Source organism: Taeniopygia guttata, chromosome 19 (genome assembly GCF_048771995.1).
Source record: "Taeniopygia guttata chromosome 19, bTaeGut7.mat, whole genome shotgun sequence".
Classification (NCBI taxonomy): domain Eukaryota; kingdom Metazoa; phylum Chordata; class Aves; order Passeriformes; family Estrildidae; genus Taeniopygia; species Taeniopygia guttata.
The window spans coordinates 4,068,607-4,087,196 of record NC_133044.1 but is presented as its reverse complement, the minus strand read 5'-3'; the positions used below and the strand labels follow the sequence as shown (position 1 = coordinate 4,087,196).

General features: G+C 57.1%; 2 protein-coding genes across 17 annotated transcripts in view; one reads left to right on the top strand and one right to left on the bottom strand.

Moving 5' to 3' along the window:
• MYO18A (myosin XVIIIA) overlaps nt 1-4,324 on the bottom strand; it is a 36,031-nt gene extending 31,707 nt beyond the window's left edge. For all 16 annotated transcript variants that reach the window (XM_072937321.1, XM_072937322.1, XM_072937311.1 and 13 more), the window contains exon 1: nt 4,236-4,324. The gene's annotated coding sequence lies outside the window, so the exon portion shown is untranslated. The remainder of the gene's footprint in view (nt 1-4,235) is intronic.
• A 3,627-nt stretch (nt 4,325-7,951) lies between these two features.
• Nucleotides 7,952-12,461, top strand: CRYBA1 (crystallin beta A1). Its single transcript, XM_030288187.4, has 6 exons — nt 7,952-8,092; nt 8,765-8,829; nt 9,735-9,853; nt 11,334-11,475; nt 11,864-12,006; nt 12,131-12,461. The coding sequence occupies exons 2-6, from the start codon at nt 8,785-8,787 to the stop codon at nt 12,276-12,278; spliced, it is 597 nt and encodes a 198-aa protein (XP_030144047.1). The 5' UTR covers nt 7,952-8,092; nt 8,765-8,784; the 3' UTR covers nt 12,279-12,461.
• Nucleotides 12,462-18,590: the final 6,129 nt, after the last annotated feature.

Here is an 18,590-nt window from a genome sequence, read left to right as displayed (position 1 = left end):
TGGCACGAGGGCTGACTGCAGGCAAGACCATCATCAGCTCAGGAGTTCTTTTGGAGCAGCATGGGTGGGCAGGGAAGAAAATATCCCGGTGGCTTTTGCAGCAGTTTCTGCCGGCAGGGACACTCCCCAGGGTAAAACCCCCATCCCACCCAGCCACCAACGTCCTGCCTGCTGTTCAAAAGCCCCTTGTTGAGGAAACAGAGGCCTTTCTGCTGCTCATCCTGGCTCTGGCCACCGCAAACCACAGGGGCTGCCGTGGGCAGTGTCCCCAGCAGGGAGGAGCCGGAAACACGGCCTGGAGCGAAGGTTGCTCTAATAAACAGGAACCTGTAAAATCACATCCCTCCCAACACTGATAAGTGTCTAATTTTAGCCAGGGCGACGCAGAGGCTCGTGACGCTGCCGGCGACCTCCAGGAACAGTGGCTCTTTCATTTGGGCATCCCGCGCAGAGCCGGGGGAGCACCCAGTGCCAGTGGGAAAACCACGGCTGGGCAGAAAACACAGCTCCCTCCTGGAAAACCCCATGTGCACCCAGTGCTGGGGGACACCCCGTGCCTGGGGGCACCCACATGGGGTGCTACAGCACTCCTCTGCCCCTGGGGTAACTGGCAGCCCCCCCAGCCTCCATCGAGCGCTTGGGCTGCGGATAAACAACTCCAAAGTGGAGCAGGCGGCTGGCAGCGCCCGCGGGACGGGCTACAGCTATATATAACAGGGCAGGAAACTGCACAGGAACTTAACCTCAGCACAAAGGACAACAGGAAAGCTCCCCACGTTTGAAGCATCTGCTTTAGAGCTCTCCAACGGGTGTGGGGATGAGGTTCGGGCAGCCACAGGGATGAGTAGCGCTGCCCACGGTGGCAGTGCAGGCTCTGCCTGGGGTGCATGGATGTGCTGTGCTGTGCCAAGCTGCGCCTTGGCTCCAGCACAGCATCAGTGCTGCATCACCATCACTGCCTGGACCATTTGCCTGCAAGGGCACATGGTCTCCACTGCCCTTGAACACACCCCGTGGGACAAGGGAAACCCGTTTTCCCCTTGACAAAGCCATACAGGGATGGCAGGGAACTCCCTGCCCCTCAGGGCTGGGACAGGAGCACATGTGCCCGAGAGAGGCCTGGCCACAGGGCAGGTGAGGGCAGAGCCCTGCAAGCCATGGCACAGTGTTGGCTCTGGGTGTGTGATACCTCTGAGGCAGTGAGGGGAAGCAGCCTGAGGGACGAGGTCAGGCTTGCAGCTGCAAAGCTCCTGGCCATGGCCAGAAGGGCTGCCAGTTGTGCCACACCACCCAGCCCCAGGGCTCTGGCTGCTCTGCCCTCCCTGCAGCAACTGGGGCTTGACTCAGACCCACGGCAGGACCTGGGAAGGGCAGGGCCCCAAAACACATGAAAACAACCCGTTTCCTTTCTCCTCTCCCAGAACTGCTGGCTGTGGGGTGATCCCTGACCCGAACCAAGGGACAGCACAGCTCCTTCTCAAGACCCACATCAGGTGCTGCCACAAAGGGCACCATGGCTGGGCCATCCTGGGGGCTGCTCCCTGTGCCAGGGCCTCAGCACAAACAATGACAAGGAGGAAACAACCCGCACCTGCTCCTGTCCCCCTGTGTGACACGTGCCACTGCTCCCACAGCTGCTTGGGCATCCTTGAAGCCGTACAAAAGGGCTGCACCCCTGGGAGCACCCAGTGCTCACCCCATGGCAAGGAGGGGGCTGCTGGGATCCTTCTGGGGGTCCCTTGGGAGCAGAGGCAGGTGCTGGTTAGAGCCACAGCGCCAGGAGACAGGCAGCCAGCACGCTCTTTGTCCTCGGTGGTTTCTCTGCCGGCACACAGGCTGCCTCCCAGCCTTTGTACGCTCAACAAAAAGGGGGAACAGCGTTCCCAGCCGCATCACTAATCAGGCAGCGCTGGCGGCCACTGCCGCAGCCACGTGTGCCCCACTCAGGGCCACAATGGGCAGCAGTGGGGCAGGGAGACTTGTGTGGGCTGGGGAAAGGACCGCAGCATCCGCCCTGCACCCATGTCCCCATGCATGTGTGGCATGCCATTGTGGTTTTGCTCCCTTTTCCCCAAGAAGGCTCCTGCCACAGATGGGTGCAGCCCGACGCTGTGAGCTGCCGAGCGTCTCCTCGCTTCTGATTCAGACCCAACTCGCCCTCCCTGACTCAGCCCGGGCTTGCTCCGGGACTCCCCTTGGCCAGGCGTGTTTGGGGCAGCGGCGTGCACGAGCCCTGAGAGGGAAGGGAGAGGCACCCGCCGGCGCCGGCTGCGCTCTGGGATCGCACGCGAGGATGCTGCTGTGCCACTGGGCTGGCAAAAGGTGAGGACATCACCTTGGAAGGGCCAGACGGCAGAAAGGAAGACACATCTCAACGCTCCCCAAGCCAAAAGTCCCCTCTGAGCCACCCAAGCAGGACCTGGATGCACCTTCCCCCATGTCCCCCCAAACAGCCATGAGCCCCTGTGTCCCTGCCAGGGCGCCGGGGAGTTCCAGGCAGGGAGGAAGGCGTTCACTGAAACTCCCAGCCACTCCTTCCCTCCTCGAGACGCAATCTCGTCCGACACGCTCCCGTGCAGGGACCTGCACGGCAAGTTCCACGGTCGCCTGCCCTCCCTGCTCTGCTCCCTGATGCTGGCAGCAGTAGAGCTGTGCTCCCACAGCACCTTGGCTGTGCCCTCCTCGGGGTACCTCATGCCCCGGCTATGCCCAGCCAGGAAGGGATGGTGCTGTGCCAGGGAGCAGGAGCTGCTGGCAGCAATTCCGAGCAGCCAGGCCAGCTCCTACGCAGGGCAAATGGGAGCTGACCTGCATGATGGCTCCTTACTGGACACAAGTTTTCCACAGAACAAGGAAATTTAGGGGGTTTCCAAATCTCTCTGCAGTGCCTTATGGACAATGCTGGAATGTGTCAAGAGGAAAACAATCCCGGATCTACCTGAGTCACAGCCAGGATGTGCCACCAGCTCTCCCCAGAGCAGGACTTCAGGCCCTCCTGCTGCAGGAACCCCATGTCCAACAGCAAAGGGGACCCACACTGGTTACGAGGGGTCACCCCAGGCCAGGAGGGTGCATGGGGTGCAGGCACCTACCTTGCCCCAAAGCTGGGGAATGACATAGCTCAAGAGGTCTTACAGGGTAGACCCAGAGGTAGTGGGGCAAGATCTTGGCAGGTGAGATATGGTTCCATGTCCAGCAGGAGGGGTCAGGTGGGCTGCAGCCCCCTCAGCACAGCTCCCTCATCACCCTTATCTGGCCCCAAATTCACAGCCTGGCTCCCTGCGTGGCCCAGCCCATGGCAAAGGTGAAGGGCTGAGCCACAGCTCGTCAATGGGCAAAGTCCAGGGCTGATGCAGGAGCTTGGGAACACCCAGCTCCGGATGGGAGCTGAGATGGGACAGTGGGCAGTGGTCCCCCAGAGCCAGAGTGCCAGGGCCAGCCTTGGGGTGTAGGAATACACTGCCATGTGCCCACACTTTCCTGTAATTGCCCTAAGTTTAGCCCTGGCAATCGCTGACCAGACAATTTGCATTTCACAGGCCGGCTGGAAACCACACGATTTAGGGATGCGCGTCCCAACCCTCGCCCGATGCTCCATATATTCCTCTCTGGGAAAATTAACAAGGCACTGGGGCGGTCACAGCCTTGAGAGCCGCCACCACCCCCAGCACAGCAGCTTGCCGAGTGCCACCCATCCCTGTCACTCTAAAAAGGCGGCTCAGGTGCCAGTGGCACCGGCCCCAGCAGCGATGTGGTTAGCGGCGAGCCGGGCTAATGGCTCTGGATGCAATTCCCTGGCGGTGTGGGAAAGGCCCAGGCCAGCGGCTTCTCCCTGGAAGCAGCGCTGGCCCTGGGGACTCCTGCGGCGGGTGCCGGGCACGGAGCACCTGGCACGGGGCATCCTGCAGGGGGGACACGGGGACAGGCAGAAACACACCCTGCACAAGGTGACACACACACACATGCAACACGCACACCAGTGACACCGGGGGCTGCACGACACGAGCGGGCCATGCGCACACCCACACCGCAACCGGGGGGCGGCACCAAGGGCTCCGCACCCACCCAGCGCTTGTGCAACCGCGGGGGCGCGGGCACGGCGGAGCCCGGCCCGGCTCGGCCCGGCTCGGCCCGGTTCGCCGGGGGGGGGGGGCGATGCCGGCGCGGCCCGCCCCGCGCAGGGCGGCGGTGCCGGTGCCGGTGCCGGTGCCGGTGGGATGGCGGCGGGTACTCACCCAGCGGCGGCGGCGGAGCGGGGCCCGGTGGCGGCGGCGGCGGTGCCGGGCCCCGGCGGCGGCGCGGGGCGGGGCGGGGCGGGGCGGGGCGGCCCCGCACCGGGGCGGGCACTGCCGGCTCTGCGCGCGCCGCCCGCCGCGCCGGGGCAGCGGAGGGAAGCGGAGGGAAGCGGAGAGGCGGTGCTGCCCACCCCAGAGCCCCGCTGAACCCCGAACCACCGCACGGACCGGCATCGGTATCGGCTCAACCGCCCCCGCACACCGGGGGTGACCCGCAGCCCGCCCCCGCAGACGCACGGACGGTGTGTGCACACCCCCGGTGTGACACGGTGACACACGGTCCATCCCGCGCTCCCCGCACTCACATGTTGTGAGCTCGCACTGGTGCTCACGCAGCCCCATCGCACAATGCACACACGCACTCCTGCGGTTCTCCTTCTCGGAAGAATCCCACCAGGAGCAGCACTGGATCCAGGCAGGGAAGGCTCCAGGCTGCCGGCTGGAGCGGGGTGATGGGTGCCTGCTGGCCCCAGGGTGGGCAATACAAAGCTGGCCATGGCAGAGCTGCCCGCAGAGCCATTCTGCAGCTTCTCCCGCAGCAGCTGTCCCCAGCAAGGGCTGTCAGACTGACTGTGAGACAGTGACTGCTCTGCCCAGGAGACAGCCCAGGGTTAACAATGAGCATCTCCCAGCACAGCCAGCAGCGAGGGCAGCACAGTCTTTGTTACACCCCTTCCACTGGTGTCCAGCTTTGGGATGTCACGCCGCGGTTGGTCACGTACAGTGAGAATCCTGGGACAGATGGTTTCAGGATAAGCTCTGCCATATGAGTGCTGGGACAACCTCCCTTCCTATGGGGTGTGGGAGCAACTGGGCCCAGGGAAGCTGGAGTGGAGCTTTGGGAGCAGGGAACTGTGAGAGAGGCATCCACAAGCCTCTTTCCAAATGCAATTTTCAGGCAGTGCTCTAGCTCTGATTGGGAAGCTCAGAGAGATTACAGGGACAGTCCCCTGCCCAAGGGGACTCTCCCCAAACCCCTGCTGCAATCCTGCCATTGCTGGATGAGTCGTGTGGTCCTGGCTCTCCTACCATCAGGCTACGAGCCACTCTTGGGACCTGTCTGGGTCTCACAAGCCCCTCTCCCTCACAGTGGTAAAGCTGGCTGTGATTTCCAGCCCACATCCTGTGCCCAGGACACGGTCCCACAGCAGCAGCAGAGCAGGACACACTTGGGGCACGGCAGAACAAGCTGGCAGCTCAGCAAGGAGCGCTGTGCTGGGCCCTGGCCCGAGGGATGCAGTGTGGAGAGGCGGAGGAAGGCGGCAGTGAGCACAGCCGCCTGCTTTTGTCACACTGTCCTTTGTCCCAGGCACGTGGCACCAAGTGCAGGGAGCTGCAGGAGAGCAGGGATGGAGTGGAGTGATCTGGAAGGGCAGCAGAGCCCGTCTGAGCTTTCAGGAGGGTTTTCCAGCTGCGGTGGTGAGGGGACACGCTGTGTGGCTGTACGTCTGCCTGTCACAGGCGGGTGAACAGCCACTAACAGCCTGTGGCAGCTCCTGCTTCCTTATCACACTGGGCAGATGGTGATGGGCTGATGCTGGTTGGAACTGCCGAGCTGTGGGACAGCACAGGGTCCCCAGAGCCACACAGCCCTGCCACCAGCAGCCACCCACTGGGGCCACTCTCCTGCACATCCCCAGAGCTAAACACCCTGTTTTTTCCAACAAACTGACCAGCTGTTCCTGTCCACATGATCCCATCTGACTTTGTCAGAAACAGGTTGGGCTGCCCTGAGCAGCTCTCCCTGGCAGAGAGTTCCCCAGGCACCAGCAAATCCCACATCCAAGGAAATTCTCTGTGTTGCCCAGGGTTTTCTATGGAGAAGCAGGACAGAGCTCTGGTGCCAGTGGTATTTTGTGTACCCCTGGCAGGCGCACATGGCTGGCCAGGACAAGGGCCTGGAGCCGGGCTGGGAGGGGAAGCATCTGTTTTGCAGCACCACGGGGTTCCCTAAATAGGTCACTGCATTTTTATAGTCTCTTGGAGCTAGAAAAACCAGTTGTTCTGGACAACCTGTGGACCCGCCAGCATCACTGGCTCCCCAGGCACTTGCTCTGTGCTCCCAGGTCCTTGGGGGGGACACCTGCCCCACCAGCAGGGTGAGGGGTTGGGGGGTCCGCAACAGCTTGAGCCATACTGGGATCCTGTTATCTGCTGAGAGCGACCCATCCCCAGCCATGACCAGAGCTGGGCTGTGCAGGGGGGGCTTTCCCCCCACCTTGCCACTGTTTTGGGGTGGCTGCCAGCTCCAGGCTTTGCTCTGAGGTGGTTTTCAGCCAGAGACAGTTTTCCTGTTGCAAGGGGAGGAGGTGTCTGTGCGGGGTGCAGAGGGGTGTGCGGTGCCACACACCCACCGTACAGCCGGTGGTGTCCCATCCTGCTTGGGCTGAGCTCTCCCTCTAGTGGCACCAGGCTCCGGGCAGAGCCTCCACACTCAGGGGTGGCCACAGCTGTGACCAGGGCATGTCCAAAGGGCTGGAGCGAGCTGGAGGGAGAGCTGCAAGCTGACCTCTCCCCTCGGCCAGGATGCCCCCGGCAGGTGCACAGGGAGTGTGCTGGGTGGGTTTCACAGGAGCATCCCACCACCAACCCCCACTTTGGCATCCTTGCAGAGCACAGGAGGTTCTGCCCTTCCCCTTCCCTGACCCAAATTTGCTGGGATGTTGTGGTACAGTCAGTGGTGCAGCCGCACGGCTCCATGTCACAGCGATCCCATCGGTGACACCCATCCCACCTATCCCCATTCCAGCAAGGGGAATGACCCCCGCACACCCCACCTTCCCCATCAGGACAGCATCCTGCCCGCAGCAGGGGTCCCCCAGGAGCCCGCTGAGCCCCACCAGGCCTGTCTGGATGGGTGCCACCTCTCCGTGTGTCCCCGCAGGGTCCCCCGGGCCGGGCGCCAGGCCGCGGCGCTGACGGGGCGCTTTGTTTTGTGCGGCCGTGCCTGCCCAGCGGCCAGACAAAAGGGGCAGTCAGACATGGGCGAGCATTGTGCTGGCAGCCATGAGCTGAGGCAGCAGCCTGCGCCGCCACGCTCGACTCGTGACCCCCACAGCCCCAGCTGTGCCCGCCGTGGTGCCCCAGAGCTGCAGCGCCCACCCCATGGCAGCCCCACGGGACAAGGGGCCTGGTGGCTGTGGGGTGACAGCAAGGCCGAGGCCTCCCCAAGGCCGTGGCATGTCCACATGTGTCCGTGTGTGGGGTTGTGGTGGTGGCAGCGCTGTGTGGAGCAGCGTGGCCGTGGGGACGTGCCAGTTCTCACCTCCAGCCTTCCTTGCCCGTGATGGAGGAGGGTGTCCATGGCAGCACGGTGACAGGGAACACACTTTGGCTGGTGAAGTGAAGTGCCTGGTACACACCCCGCTGTGCCCACCACCCTCAGGATCTCACAGGGAGGTGTCCCCGCCATCCCCACGGTGCCAACCGGCGCCAGGGCCAGGCCAGCCCCCAGGCTCACCCCGTGACGGCGCGGTGCATTGCCCGTGGAAAATGCCAGCGCGGTCAAATCGTTGAATCATTTGTGCCCAAGATTATCTGTGCAAACAGCCGCCTCGATTATTTTTTTTTTTTTAATTATCAATTTTTTTTTTCTTTTTCCCTAAGAATGTGGTTCAGACCATGGGGATGAGCAGCTGAAATCTCCGGGGATCAGCAGGACAATGCCAGAGCAAGCATTGTGCTGACAGCTCTGCAAATGCTGGCACCGCTTCCCGGCCAGCAGTACCCTATAAAAGCTGAGCCGCTGAAGTAGGCAAACATTACATGGGCGAAGCAGCAGTACCCGCCTGAGCTAGGTGAGTCCTGGACCGATGAGCACCTCTCCCACCTCACCCCTCTGGTGGCAGGAGGGACACCCAGAGGGACTGTCGCTGTTTTCCGTGGCATAAGACAGGCTCACATGTCCCCGCTGGCAGCCGGGGGGGCTGGGAGCCCCTCTGCAGCAGGGCACCCCACTCCTGGCACCCACTGGGATGGCACACCGGTTGGCATCTCCCACCATTAGCCAAGGGCTGTCCGTGGGAGCCCACTGTGACTCCCAGGGGACACCGGGCACAGAGAGGGGATCGGGTGGGTCTGTTGGACACTGCCAGGCACAGGGCAGACCGTGCCCACCGAAGCCCCCTGCTCTGGCTCAGGTGGTCTGACCTCAGGGAAGGAGAAAGGGGGATTGGGCACTATGGCCTGGTGGGTGCCATGGCAGGGAGGAGGGAAGGGGCACTGCAGCAGTGAGAAGGGGGCACCTTGCTTTGGATGTGTCCCACAGCCCCCTGCTGCATCCTGTTCCCCATCCTGGGGCTGGCAAGAGGGTCTTGCTGTGACTGGTGTGGCTGGTCCCCAGCAGTGGGGCAGCTGTCCTCGAACAGGCGCTCTGGGTGGGTGGCACAGAGTGCCCCCAGCCTCGTGAGTGGACAGCAGGGATGCACAGGGACATGCTGCAGTAAAATGGCTTTTCCTTCCTTCTCCAGACACCGATCCAGCAGCAAAGATGGCTCAGACAAACCCTCTGCCTGTTCCCATGGGCCCGTGGAAGGTATGTCCTCACATTCCCTGGATTTCACCTTTCCCTGTGTGCAGGTAGGGAACAGAGAGAAGGGCAAAGCCCATCCTGCAGGGCCAGGAAAGCTGCACAGCAGGCAGTAACACAGGGACGAGCACAGGAAACAGGCACCCTTATCCTCTGCCCACGCGAATGTGCCTCCTGCCTGCTCAAATACCTCCTGGGTGTTTTTCATAAGGCTCTGCACAGCACCCCGGGCCAGCTGTGTCCTGCTCTTACCAGCCATCCCATGACAGGCAGTTGCAGAACCCCAAAAGCCACCGGCTGTTGTTTGCCCTCCCCTGTCCGTGCAGACAGGGTGAGCATGGACAGTGAGCACGGTGGGGCAAGGCGGGGAGCAGCCCCAAGGGGTCTGGCAATAGCCCCAGGGCCACTGGGCAAAGAGGGAGATGAGAGGGAGAGGAGAAACACGTGCACAAGTGAGGAGCATCCCGTCGAAGCCCGGAGCTGTGGCGGGAGAGGAAAGCATCACCCGCAGCCCCCCAGGGAGGTGCCCCTCGCCCTTTCCCCCCCGTTAATCCTCTTTGCCCTAGAGCGTTCGGAGCAGAGGCCGGGAGAACCGCCAGCCACAGCCCTGCCACCCGCCCGTCCCAGAACGGCTCCGCTCCTCTCTCCGGACCGCACCGCTGCCCCGGGAACTGATCTCCGCAGGGGTGAGCAGGAGAGCGGAGCGGGGGCCAGCCTGCGGCTCCCCGACACCAAGGCAGGCGTGGCGGGGCCAGCAGTGCAGGGACATGTGTGGGGCTGTGTCCCTGCCCACAGGGTGCCCGCTGCAGCCTCTCTCCCTCACCGAGCCTCCCTCCGTCTCCAAGAGGCGCTGAACTGCCTGGGGCCGCTGCCGGGCAGTTTCCAACTCGGCAGCTCGCTCTCCGTTCCAGATCACCGTGTACGACCAAGAAAACTTCCAGGGCAAGAGGATGGAGTTCACTTCGGCCTGCCCAAACATCATGGAATGTGGCTTCGACAACATCCGCTCCCTGAAGGTGGAATGTGGCGCGTGAGTACCCGGCTGCCAGAGGAGGGGATGCTGGCTGGGACAGGGGTGCCCAAGCGTGGAGTGGGACCAGCTGTCCCCACTCTGCTTGGCTGGAGCCAAGCGTCACAGCCAAGGGAAGGCAGGTGTGGGGGGGATCCCACCCTGCCAGGGTAGAGCAACCCGCCCCAGGCAGCGCTGATACAGAGAGAGGGCCAGAGGACAGCAGCAACACCTTTGGCATCACCTAAAAACTGCCTCCTGCAGTGTTGGCCCGGTCAGGTTTGGAACAGGGTTGCTGCCCAAAGATGCAGAGAGGGTCGGTGCTCAGTGAGTGGCCTGGCTCAGCCTGGTCCCCCTCCTGAAGCAGCTCTTGGCCAAGCCCCAGCCCTGCTCTGTCCTGGGCTTTCCCTGCCGCTGCACAGCTTCCTAGACCAGGGGAGAACCTTTCCGCAGCTTCTCCAGTCCTGAGGGGGTAGGGAGCAGAGCTGGGCTTCTCCCTGCTCATGGGAATCTTCCCTGGCACAGGCAGGGCACCTCCCGAGCAGCTCAGCTCGGAGAGGAGGAGCGCATCCCACCGGGGCGGGGAGCAGACGAGACAGATTTGTGCTGCTATCTTTAGGACGTGTAATGCTAATGGGATTACAGCAGCGTGTTGTAATCAGCTCCCTGCTCCAGCTGACGTGCTCCTAATCAGGCTGCTCACCTTGCACAGGGCGGGCTGGCTGCAGGACATGGCACTGGGGCTCGGTTTGGGTCAGTGGCAGGAAACCCCTGACCCCCCTCAGCATCCTTTGTACCCATCAATAGGGGATCCATGCACTGCACAGCCTGTTCCACCCACCTTCCAACCCCCAGCCCAGGCTCGGTCTCCCTGCTCTGCGTGTGGCTCTGTCCCCGTCTCCTTAAGGGGACATCCCCACCCTGGGGGCAGGCAGGGGCTGTGTGGGCAGCACCAGGGCTTGCAAAATGTGTCCTGCAGGGTGCAGGCATCCCACTCACCTCTCCTCGTTTGTTTTCAGCAAGAGGGGGAGGCAGAAAGGGGAAAGGCAATAGGTCCCTGCGCTCTGCTCAGAGCCAGATGGGTTCTGCCTGCTTTGGGCATCAGGAATTCAGGTCCAGCAGTGTCAGGTTGTAATTGGGAAACAAGTAAGAAACGAGGCCTTTGGGAGAGAAGGGCAGCTGGGGCATCCTGAAGCGATGCTGGTCTGCATAAATGATGACAGAGCAGCCAGGGGGAAGAGCCACCTGTGCAGGACGGGCCCCCGGATCTCCAACTGCAGCCAGGGACGCCGTGTGGGTGCCTCTGCAGCACCAGATGCACTTTCACACTCCCGGGGTTCTCTGCCCACATCCAACACAGCTTCCTCTCCTCCCAACCTGTGGGCAGAGGCCAGACCCCAACCTCCTCCTTGCACCTACATCCTGCCCTTAATGCCAGCTCCCAGCAGGATGCCCCGAGCTGCTGCAGGAAGCCCTGGCAGCCCTCGCTCTGTTTTTGCAGCTGGGTGGGTTACGAGCACACCGGATTCTGCGGGCAGCAGTTCATCCTGGAGAGGGGAGAGTACCCGCGCTGGGACGCCTGGAGCGGCAGCAATGCCTACCACATCGAGAGGCTGATGTCCTTCCGCCCCGTCTGCTCCGCTGTGAGTGTCCCACAGAGCCCTGATCCCCTCCAAATCCCACGGCAGGGAGGTTAGGAAAGGAAAACTACCCCAGGGGCAGGCTCAGCACTCAGCGCTTCCCCTGCAAGCCCAGCAGGATTTGCTCTTTCTGTCCTGTTTTTTAAAGCTTTGGAGGGAATTTCTGGGCAAGCTGTACATGACTAGAGATAGGGGACAGGCAGCCTGAGACAGGCGCTGTATGATAGCTGACACCTCCCAGCCACCCAGAAAACTCAAACCAACCAGTGTCTGAACATCTTCCTCTCCAGGAACCCTCTGAGTAATGCCATGGGGAGTGACAGCCCTGCCATTCCCACCCACGCTGGGGAGGGAGCACCACCTCCCCCTCACCCCCTGCTCTCCCCCACAGAATCACAAGGAATCCAAGATCACCATTTTTGAGAAAGACAACTTCATCGGCCGCCAGTGGGAGATTGCTGACGACTACCCCTCGCTGCAGGCCATGGGCTGGGCCAACAACGAAGTGGGCTCCATGAAAATCCAGTGTGGCGCGTGAGTGACGGAGCAGGACGAGGACAGGAGCAGCAGGGACAATCTGCTGCCATCACTGTGCCACCACAGTGGGAGGGGGACGCTCTGTAACCCCCCTGCTTACCTCTTTGTCCTCTTCTTCCAGCTGGGTGTGCTACCAGTATCCTGGGTACCGTGGCTACCAGTACGTCCTGGAGTTTGACCACCACGGTGGAGACTACAAGCACTGGAGAGAGTGGGGTTCACACGCCCAGACCTCCCAGATCCAATCCATCAGGCGTGTCCAGCAGTAGCTCCCCCACTTCCCAGTACATCTCTGCAAGGTTTCAAAAGCTCACCGGCTCCCTCTTGGTGCTAATACTCCCCTCCCAAAATAACCACCCCCTCTCGTACTGCCACTGCTTATGGAACAACACTCCCAAAACGGTACCGACCGCCACAACTGCCAATAAATGTGACTGAAAGAAAAAGATAAATCAGCTTGGTGTGTGCTTGGGACTGAGGTTGCACATCCCCACCCCGGGAACTGGGACCAGACTCTTCCCTACTTATTTTAAGCTGGGCTGAAGCGAGGTGGGGTCACACTGAGGAAGGTTCAGACCCCCACTGTTGCACAAAACCCTTGGTTTTTTTCCCCTCCCTGCCCTCTCCTTCCCCAGGCAAAGTAAAGGACACCTGGATCCACCCCCCCTGCATACACACAGCTCACGGGCTCTGTGCTGGCCTCTGGGTTCTAAACCCAGGCTGCTCCTTGAAAACGCAAAAAAGAAAGTCACACTGACACCTGCAAACTTTAAAATTTTTATTCAACAATTTACATCACTTATTGTCTGTCTTAATGTATTCGATCTACACAAATTTCTTTTTTTTTCCTGATAAAATAATAAAATTTGGATAAATTTTGAAGACCTGTTGGTGCAGAATAAACAAAATTTCAGGTAAGGTTTTTTTTTATCCTTTTTTTTTTTCTTTTTTCTTTTTTTTTAAACATTTAGTGTGAAGTATGACATCATTGGTAAAGATACATCATGCCATTACAGCTCATGGACATTACCTATCCTTACAGTCCGTGACATCACCCACACCAGCGCAAGGGGCTGCGCCAGCCACAGCTACAGCAGGTTTTACACTAAACTCCTCTAGCCACCCTCTCACCACTGGGAAAACGCCTACGCTTTTCCAGCTGGGCACACAGAGTGCATTAACCTAATCAGAAATTACCGGGGAGGGGAGAAGGAAACAAAGACTACCTTGACTGATCCGTGTGGTCGCACACTACAACATGGACACCAAAGAGGGGCTGCCCCTCTCCGCAGGTCAGAGGTAATTCAGCTCCTGAGCAGGTAGAGCACAACCCCTCGCAGCGATTTGAGTACAAACCAGGAAGAAATGAGAACTTATCGACGGGGAAGGGGGGCAGGAGAGGAGACAGACCCTGCCCGGCTCTGCCTGCAGGGATCTCTCCAGCCCCAGCTCGCGGTTGTTTTGCACCGCCCTTAACACTGAAATATTCAGGGAAGGGGGAGAGAGGGGCATCAGTCCCCCCAGTAAACAAGTTGAGGACCTTCAGCGGCTGGGAAGCTGCTGAAGGTGTGTAAGTACACGTGTGATGGTAGATAGAAAAGCAGCCCTGTTCTGTATGAAAAAAAGCTGTCAAGTTAGTACAAATTTCTGCCATGGCGAAGGGAACAGGAGGAGAAAGCTGTCAGGGTCCTTGTCCCGCCACAAACCCCCAAATCTCCCGCACACAGGCTCTGGGCTAAGCAACATGTTTCCAAAGGTGGTACCTGCAACCCAATGCACCTAACGCATGAAAACAAAACCAAAATAAAGCTCTCACCCCTGAGGCTGGAGGGAACCCAGTCCCCACCCCAGCCTCGCAGCGGGATAGTGAAGAACCCTGTCCCTCCTGCCTCACAGTGGGAACACACAGCAGTAGGATTCCTCTTGGTTCATTTTGTCATTAGAAGCCTCGAGTTTGCCCACGCCACCGGCCCGCAGCGCAGTGGACTGGTCTCCATCCCCTCCCCAAAGCTGCTTTGCGTGGGGGCTTCCCTGTCCCCTTGGGGACACCAGTGGGTGCCACCACCACGCTCTCCCTGGAGACAAAAAGGGCACTGGTTCATCCGACAGCACAAAGTGTATCTGAAACACAAGCCAGCACACCCCGCTCCCTCCGATTCAATTACTAAAGTAGGCTCTTTAAAATAAAAAAATAATATATATATTTATATAGCTATACAGAGAGATACAGAGAAAGCAAAGGAGAGAGAAAGGCTACTGAAAAACTCAAGAAGCGCCAGTTTTCTGCTACAGCTGTCAGCAAAGAACTGTCACCTTACATCATACCCTCCGAGATGGTGAAGAGAATGGAGGCAATGACAGCACAGGAATGCAAAAGAGGGCAGATAAGTCACTTCTGGTAATGAGACACAAATTAAACTTTCAAAACATGTGCATAGCTTTATTCATCTGCTTCAAACTAACCTTTTCACGGAGCTTCAGCGAAACCCGAGTGTGCAAAATGCATTTCTAAAAAATAATGCAAGCAAGCTTTCACATTTACTGTGGCAGAAGTACAGAAAGACTCGGACAGAATCATCACACGCCGGGGCGGGAGATGGAGAACCCAGAATTGCACAGCTTGGAGTTCTGAGTCACTGACTGCAAACACAAGCGTTTGGATTTCATTAACTTCAGCAAGGCGTCTTGACTTCTCCTTTACAAAAAAAATCTTGTAAACCCCACAGAAACAAGAACCACAACCTAGCAGGGAATAAATCCCCTGGATAATGGGATCATGGTGCCACAGAGAGCCTGAACTCCAGCAAAGCCGGTTCCAGACCTCAGCTTGTTTTGGCTCTGCAGGCAAACCGTGGCAATGCTGATTTTTTGTCCACAGAAGAGCGAAGCAGCTTTTCTTTCTCTCCCTCCCACTCCCCCCCAAAGTCACAGGTGCTGCTGCACAGGACATCATCCCCAAAGTAAGACAGCCACTACACAGGCCGGAGTCCAGGTCTCATTTTGATCCCAAGGGTCACTGGGACACTAAGGATCCCTTGCCTGTGGATGGGAAGTGGCCCTTGCAGCCACGTCCCCAGCCCACACCCCACCACCTCTCTCCAGAAAGACTAAGCACACATGCAAGGCACATTGAGTCAGATGTACACACACATACCTCGGTGTGCAAAAGAGCAAACGCTGTCTGAAAAAGAAATAAACTGATGCTGGAAAAACTAACTAAACAGGCAGAAAGCTCTGGCCTATGTATTTGTAGACTATTTTCCAGGCAGTTGTAATCCCCAAGTGTTTTTCCTACACGACTTGAGACCTTCCTTACTCTTCCTCCACTTTGCAGAGAGGTACTTTATATTCCTAAAGGATCTTCTATAAATAGTCAAGTAAAATCCCTTTTTCCCCTCCAGTAAACTCCTCCTCCAAGGTACACATCCCCCTCCATGGTCCAGGTGTGGCCCATAAAGAGAAGAGGTTCTGGACCTGCCTGTGCCTCACAGCAGTGCCTTGATGCAGTGAGACATTGCTCCACTGCTCCCTAAGCCTTTTACTGGCAGGTTTTGGCTGGGTGGATGGCTTCACCTGACTTTTTTCTTGGAAAACATCTGAGCCCAGGCACTGAGTGCTCCCCAGCTGGAGAAGGAGCTGGTGGGTCCCCAGCACTGGGATAAGGGCAGGACAAGAGGCCACGCAATCCTTAATACTGCTGGTTAACTTCACATTGAGATAAAGCATTCAAAAGATCTTTTTTTTTAGAGATGAGCAATTTCCTTCTATAGATAAATTCAAATAGAAAACAAATATATCGAAACCAGAGATGAGACAAGAGCTGACTGAGGTTTTTCTACCTTACAAGTTACTCAGGCACCTTTCCTGCACCACCAGCCATGGAGGAAGGAGAAGCTGAAAACCTCAGGGATTTGCACTACCCTTCCAATAGCAGCTTGAGAAAAGGAAGGAGAGAAAAAGAAAAAAAAAAAAAAAAAGAAATAATAAAAATTAAAAAAGCACAGTGTTCTCTCAAGTTAAAGAGTTCTCCTTTGCTTGCGTTTGCATAGAAATTCCCATAGGTCAGCACCAAAATCAGGTCCACCCCTGTCCTACAAACCAGCTCTCCCCCAGTTCCTACGCTCCCCCAGTTAGTGGCTGTGTTACAGGAGGGTTCAGCTATCTGCAGAGGAACTACATGGTCATATTAAAACAAACCAAAACAACAAAAACGAAAAACAAAAGTGCATCACACATTCTTGATTTTCAGGGTTACTTATAGCAGCAGCATCAGCATTAATCCAAGACAATGAACAGTTGTAGAGTCGTTCTTAAATGCAGCAACACTCAATGAAATGTCTTCGGGGAAGGGCATAAGAGGGTCCTTCTCAAAAATGAAAATTAGACTACTCAATATGGACAAAAAGGAGATAAAAATTAAAGACACAATCTTATTTACATTAAAAAAAAAAACATTCTTGTTAAAATATCTTTACAACACCTAAGCAAAAAAATATGTATTTTAAGAATAAAGCAGAAACTCCTAAAGCAGTATCCATTTTTGGAACCCTTATTTAGCACCTGAGGAAAGACCGTATGGAAAGCAGACAGGCTGGGGATTTTTTTTGTTGTTTTGTTTTTTTTTTTTTAAGAAAACTGTAAGTTGTATTTTTGCTAAATGTTCAGAAGTTCATAGTACACAAGTTTCATACCACAGAAAGAAACTAGCAATCTTTTGTTTGTTTGTTTTCTCCTTTTAAAGATCTTCTACTCTTTAATAAGGCTGTAGAAAAGGGACACTGCTATCTTACAAAATGGCTTTAGAGCTCTGGACACGTTATATGAAGCTTTCTGATTAACAGTCAAGATAAATCCAGCTCAGCATCCCCTGGTGAGGGCACAGGCAGGACTCTTGCTCCCGTCCCAGCACAGGGAGTGGGCTCATGCCCAGTACATGAGGCCACCACAGGGCTCTTTCATCTCCCCAGACATCCACAGCTCCACTCTCCTGCTGCTTTAGAGGATCTGGGGCAGGACAGAGGAGCCAGCCTGATCCTGGGGTATAACATGTACTGGGCAAACCTCTGGAAGGCAGCACATTGAGATCTCCTTCCCACCAGCCCTGGTTCCTGCTTCCCAGCTGTGTGCACTAGGGTTTTCCCACATGGAAAAACACTCTGGTGGTGGCCAAAGTCAGAATTACTCTGGCTTTCTTGGCTACTCCACCACACCAGCCCTTCTCCTGCCTTACACACCAGTGTGAAAACGTGCAGCAGCTTTAAAGTGGGTGAATCCTTGTTCTCTCCCCTCCCGACCTCAACCAGCTCCCTTGTAAACAGCCTCTGTAAGAAAAACAAATCACCACGGATGGATGGACAGAAAAGTCTTCTAGGGATGAGAGGGTCAGACTCCTGAAAGCTTGGGACACCATAGCAATTTACTGAATCAAGATCAAAACCTGGACACACAGGAAAAGTATCAGTAGTTCTGGCTGTGAACGCCATCACTCCCCGATGTCCCTGAGGTCACCCACTGGCCACTTGGGAAAGGACACTATGGTGTTAGTGTAACACTCCCTTGAAGGTGAAAGCACTAATTACAGACACAGCTGGGAGTACAACTTCCAGCTCTTTTTTCCCCCTATTATTTTCCTAGCAAGAAGCAATTTTCCTTTCCATTTAGCTAGCTGGTTCACCCATCACCCGCTCCCAGCCACCGGACTCACAAGCTTGTGAGAATTGGGTTTCTTTCCACGTTTCAAAGAAGTTCACAGCAGCTATGAAAGGCAAAAAGTGGGATTTACTACCTCAGAAAGGTTTGAAGTGGGTTAGTGACAGAATCCACGCCCTGGAGGTACCCACTGCTCCAAGAGACAGAAGATTTCTACCAGGTTTCACAGAGCATTGAGGTGGGTTTAAACCAAAACCAAACTCCAAGCAAAGCTTGAAAGCCATTGCTTTGCCAATCCACCAAATGGGTGGAGTGGGAGAGCAGAGACTGAAGGTCCCAGAGCACTGTCATGGAGCAGTTGTGAAAGCACCTCTTGGAGCACACAAACACTCCATGATCCACCAAAAAAAAGCAAGCAGATGCCAAGCTGGAGCTGGCTGGCAATCCATGCTCCAGTCTCTGTTACACAAGACCCTGTAGAAGAGACACCCAAAAGAACTTGCTGGCAGAGGAGAGGTGGGGAATGACCAGAGGAGAAAGGAGACAGCCCCTGCCTGTGCAGGAATCCTCACTCCAATAAACAGACAGCTTGGAAAGGGAACCAGACAAAAGGGACTCACAATGGGAACAGAAACGAGAGAGAAGCCTTAACCTGAATTAGCATCTTCATAGCTAATAAAAAAATAGGTCATGATCTCACCCTTAGTGCTGCTTTCTGATACTAGACGTACTGAAGGGGTTTTGTTTTCAAACTTTCTTTACTCAGTGTAATGGAAACAATGGCACAAATAAATACACGCTCGCTCTCCTCACAAGTCAGATGCTCGCACACGCACCGCCGGCTCCTCGCCCCCACAGACACCCTCGGGTGCACACCCAGGACAGGAGGCTGCTGCTCCCCTTCCCAGGCTCTATTTGGTTTATGCTACAGT

Bases quoted from the DNA above. Each gene is read 5' to 3' on its own strand.
- CRYBA1 (XM_030288187.4), top strand. From the start codon at position 8,785: ATGGCTCAGACAAACCCTCTGCCTGTTCCCATGGGCCCGTGGAAG. The intron at 9,854-11,333 runs GTGAGTACCCGG...CTGTTTTTGCAG, and splicing joins CTGAAGGTGGAATGTGGCGC to CTGGGTGGGTTACGAGCACA. The intron at 11,476-11,863 runs GTGAGTGTCCCA...TCTCCCCCACAG, and splicing joins TCCGCCCCGTCTGCTCCGCT to AATCACAAGGAATCCAAGAT.